At 51.2% G+C, this 4,300-nt stretch overlaps 1 protein-coding gene across 1 annotated transcript; it reads left to right on the top strand.

The window, feature by feature from the left end:
- Positions 1 to 364: 364 nt before the first annotated feature.
- On the top strand, positions 365 to 3,976 carry GMNC (geminin coiled-coil domain containing; the record flags this gene model as incomplete). Its single annotated transcript, XM_082487223.1, has 4 exons — positions 365 to 659; positions 761 to 846; positions 2,590 to 2,706; positions 3,329 to 3,976. The coding sequence occupies 4 exons, from the start codon at positions 365 to 367 to the stop codon at positions 3,974 to 3,976; spliced, it is 1,146 nt and encodes a 381-aa protein (XP_082343349.1).
- Positions 3,977 to 4,300: the final 324 nt, after the last annotated feature.

The raw sequence follows: 4,300 nt of genomic DNA, 5'->3' as shown, positions 1-4,300 counted from the left end.
AGGGCGGGAGGAAGTGACTGGCCAAGGACAGGCTGGGTACTCCCCACACCTTAAAACCACTCAGGACCCTAGTATTTCCCAAGGGCTTGCAGGAAACTCAGCCACCCTCCTGGCATACCTCTGCTCGGAGCCCCTCTGCTGCGGGGGGCTGCACTACCCAGCGGAGGTAGCAGGGCGGTGCGGTGCCACCGGGCGGGTGGGGGGGGGTAGAGCGGACACCCAGGTCAAGACTGGGAGCTCCCACGGGGGCAGGCGGAGAGGTGGCCGGGGTTGCGGGGCTCCTCCGCGACAGGTACCTGAACAATCCCCGTCCGGGACAGGGGAGCACTTCCCCGCGGAGCAGGGACCAGCCCGCGGCGCGGGGATGCGGCGGGGCCGGAGCGGGGCTGACACCGCCTCCCCTCGGGGCCCGCCGCAGCCCGGCGGCGGGGGGGGGGGAGGGGGCGGCCGGGAGGGGAGGACGGGACACACCATCCGCCGAGCGCCCCATCGCCACGGCCGCTTCTCTCCGCAGAGCACCGGCCGGCCGTGCCCGGAGCCGGACTTCGCCTGCCCCTGGTCCGCCCCCGCCGGGGTTTCCAAGGAGACTTGGGCTGCCGTCTGCGCCGCGGAGCCGCCGCCGCAGCACGGCCAGGGCCGGCGGGAAGCTCGGCCGCCGGGTAAGTGCGGTCCCAATCGCCGCCACCGTCGGGGTTGGGGAGCGTGGGCTAGGAAGCGGCAGCGGACTAACCCCTCGGGTCTGCTCCCCCCGCCCCTCCAGGCCAGTTCTGCAGCCCGCAGCTCGGTGCCCAGGACGCGGCGTGGCAGGGAGACCAGCTGTCCTCCCAGCTCTACAGAAACAAGCAGGTAAAGGCTCCGTGTCGTGTGTCCGTCCCCCCCAGCGACTTCAGTTTCTTCCCCTGATGTTCCCCAACTTTGTATCACATATCGCACCTTCTGGGCTGGTTTACGGCACGTCTCCCTGTCATTGGCCGAGATGTGGGAAACGGTGGCAAACCACGTTGTTTGGGTGTTTTTTTCTTCCTTGCTCGAAGTATTTGCCTCCTCTGTGTTGTCCCATGAAGCTGGAACAACTGTTGTGGGGTTCCCTATTCGTCTCTCCCTCTTATAGCATATCACGCCTGCTGCCTTGGTGCTAGAGAAGACCAGGGGCATGACCAGGGCATCCCTCGGGTTCTGATGATGCAGAGCCTTATGCTGTTGACTAAAAATACATAGCTTGTGTCCTCCTGAGTCCACCAGGGTTAACTGCACGAGAAATTCTTTCACCAGAATTACCTACTTATATGGAGGAACAACCGTTTTTGACCAACAAGCATTTCCTTGTTACTTTATCTCTTCTTTCCTTTTTTTGTGAATCCCATCAAAGGGCAGAAGAAACTCTGAACAGTCCAAGATGAAGGAACCCCAAAGACATCTCTCTGATCAAATCATTAGAGTGATTATTTTGACACAGTGAAATCAGTGGAAACATTTACTAACTTCAAGGTCCCTGGAGTCAAACCCTAGTTCCAAACATCAGTGTACTTCTTTCTTTGGCTCTACCTCAATAACTTAAATCAGTGGTTTTCACCCTGTGGTCAGTAGATGCCTTGGGTCCTTGGCAGAAGATCCTTTGTCCTCCTAAAAGAATCTCCAGAGCTGTGATCAGGAAGCAAATGTCTCTTTTCAAATACCCATGCTCCCCATGAAAAAGTATTAGACATCTGCAAATCAAAACATACCTGTTCAGCTCTTGGGACCAGGACTTAGCTCTGTACATGTACTGGGAATCGCACAGTAGGGTCCAGGGTTGAAGGGATCACTGAGTACTACTCTATCAAAGAATGGCAGTTGCACCTTCCTTCTGCACTCTACCCCCATAAATTGTTAGTCTGCAGCTCACAGAATCACAGAATTTTCAGAGTTGGAAGGGACCTCTAGAGATCATCTAGTCCAACTCCCCTGCCAAAGCAGGATTGCCCAGAGCACATTACTCAGGACTGCATCCAGGCGGGTCTTGAAAATCTCCAGAGAAGGGAACTCCGCAACCTCCCTGGGTAGCCTGTGCCAGTGCTCTGTCACCCTCACCGTAAAGAAGTTTTTCCGTGTATTTGAACGGAACTTCCTGTGTTCTAACTTGTGCCCATTACCCCTCGTCCTGTCACTGGGAACCATTGAAAAGAGCCTGGCTCCATCCTCCTTCAAGCTCCTCCTTCTCCTTTTCCCCACCGACCAACTATAAATGGGAATGAGATGGGTGCAAAGGGATACTTACTGCCACTCAGGAGGAGATCTGGCAGCTGCTGTCATGCCCATGATAGTTTCTGGCTGTTCATAGGGTTATCTGTAATTCTTTTCTGTTATTATTCCATGGTTAAAGTTTTTTTCAGAATAATCTTCTCAAACACTTGCTAAAGAATAAAGGAAGTCAAAAGTGAAAACTAAACAGTCATGCCACTTAGATTTTCAGAGACAAGAGGCTGGAAGGGGTGGGTTGAGTTCACAAAGCAAACACCCAGATCATCAAGTCCAAGCAACCTGTACCATAGGGCGATTGCTATTAAGTTACAGAGTCAACATCTATTCATCAATATCTCTATTCCACAGCTTCAAGATACTCTGCTTCAGAAGGAAGAGGAACTTGCTAGGTTACATGAAGAAAATAATAACCTCCGACAATACCTGAATTCTGCCCTGATTAAGTGTTTAGAAGAAAAAGCCAAGGTATTGTGTTCAAACCTGTTGTATAGACATGTGCAGAAGAAATGGGTTGAATAGGTACATGCCATTAAAATATGTGGAAAGTCTAAGAGTGTAGACAGTGCCTGAAGGGCCCTTGTCCTGGGATAATGGCAACTGAGGTGGATTAATGAGCTCACAGCCGCTTAGTCTGCTGCTCTGAGGACTCCCTGGCTGGGATCACACCTGTCCCAGTATGACTTACCTTTGCATCCTCACGCTTTGTCAGGCTGCCACATTCCCCCCATACCCCACTCACCTGCCAAACGCTGCTGGCAGCAGCAGCCCAGAGGAGTGCCATACAGCCAGGCGGGAGCTCTCATTTCACGCCATGCTGAGTGAGAATGCGATCAAAGCACAGGCCTTATTGACATTGTCAAATTCTTCTCTTTCAGGGACTGGGTTGTTGCAGAGACTGTAAAGACACAAAATAATTAGTCACATCCATATGTTTAAGCACATGGTGGAAGAAAAAGTATCTTTTATAAGGACAGTAGTAACCATCTTGCCCATCTAAAATGTGAGATCAGAAACACATTGCTTCCAGGTAACTAGAAATTCAGATTTTGATCTTCTATCTCCACCTCATATTTTTTTTTTTTTATAGAAGCTGCTATCCTACCATGGCCCAAAAAACTGTGCTATTCTCAAAAGCACCAAGAGGAGATTAAAAGAGGACCAATGCTTTGTTCTTCAGGAAACTCCTCATGCTTCCAAAGCCAGAAGGAACCTCTTTAATGAATTCACTGCCTGTGAAGAGCAAGCCAGCCCTGGTGTGGACAGCTGGGTCTTGCAGACTCTAGGATTAAAAGATGTCAACACCATTGATGAAACTTCAGCTAACTACAGTGCCCTGTCCTCAGACCTTGGAAGAAACACATACTGCCTGAGTCCTGGTGAAACAATAGACTATGACCAGTGTGAAGGAGCGGCAGCAGCATATAGCTGCAGCCACATCCCTCCAACTAATAGCAGTACCCATCCATGCAGTGAGGACTCTTCCTTCCTTCCCCAGATTTCTTCAGCACCATGTGTCTCCTCATCAGGAGTGCCAAGCATTTCCTCCCTCCCAGCCTGTGGGTTGCCTTATTTGACTGGCAATTTGTCACCCAACAAAACAGAAGTGGCCTTCACAACATCTCTAAGTCCTCACCGCAATGTGAGAACGCACACCTTCCACCAAGGACAAGCTTTCGTGCGCAGGGATGATGACGGAGGATGGAGATTCACCTGGGTGCCCAAGCAGGCTGAATAATGCACCTACATGAAGGGTCAGCCATAGGGGATGTAGGAGACAGACATTTCATCTTGTGCTTGAGACAAGGTCAGGCATCAAAAATAAGCCCTTCTGGGCTCCCTTAAATGCTACTCTGTCACCTACCCACTCCTTATTCTCCCCTCAATTTTCACAAGTGTGGCTCCAGATTGCACTCGGACAATTATCTGCCCTAGACCAGATGTACACAGTGGATCCACATCTCTTGTGCCTGTGTTGAGATACTTGCTTTTACTTGCTTCATGGTTTTTCTATCATCAGCTATTCCTTGTTAGCTGGTAGTTTCCAGGCTGGAATGCTTTT

This window comes from Vanellus vanellus (genome assembly GCF_965231255.1).
Source record: "Vanellus vanellus genome assembly, chromosome: 8".
Lineage (NCBI taxonomy): Eukaryota > Metazoa > Chordata > Aves > Charadriiformes > Charadriidae > Vanellus > Vanellus vanellus.
The sequence above is the reverse complement of the archived record's forward strand: the minus strand, read 5'-3'. Positions and strand labels throughout refer to the sequence as shown.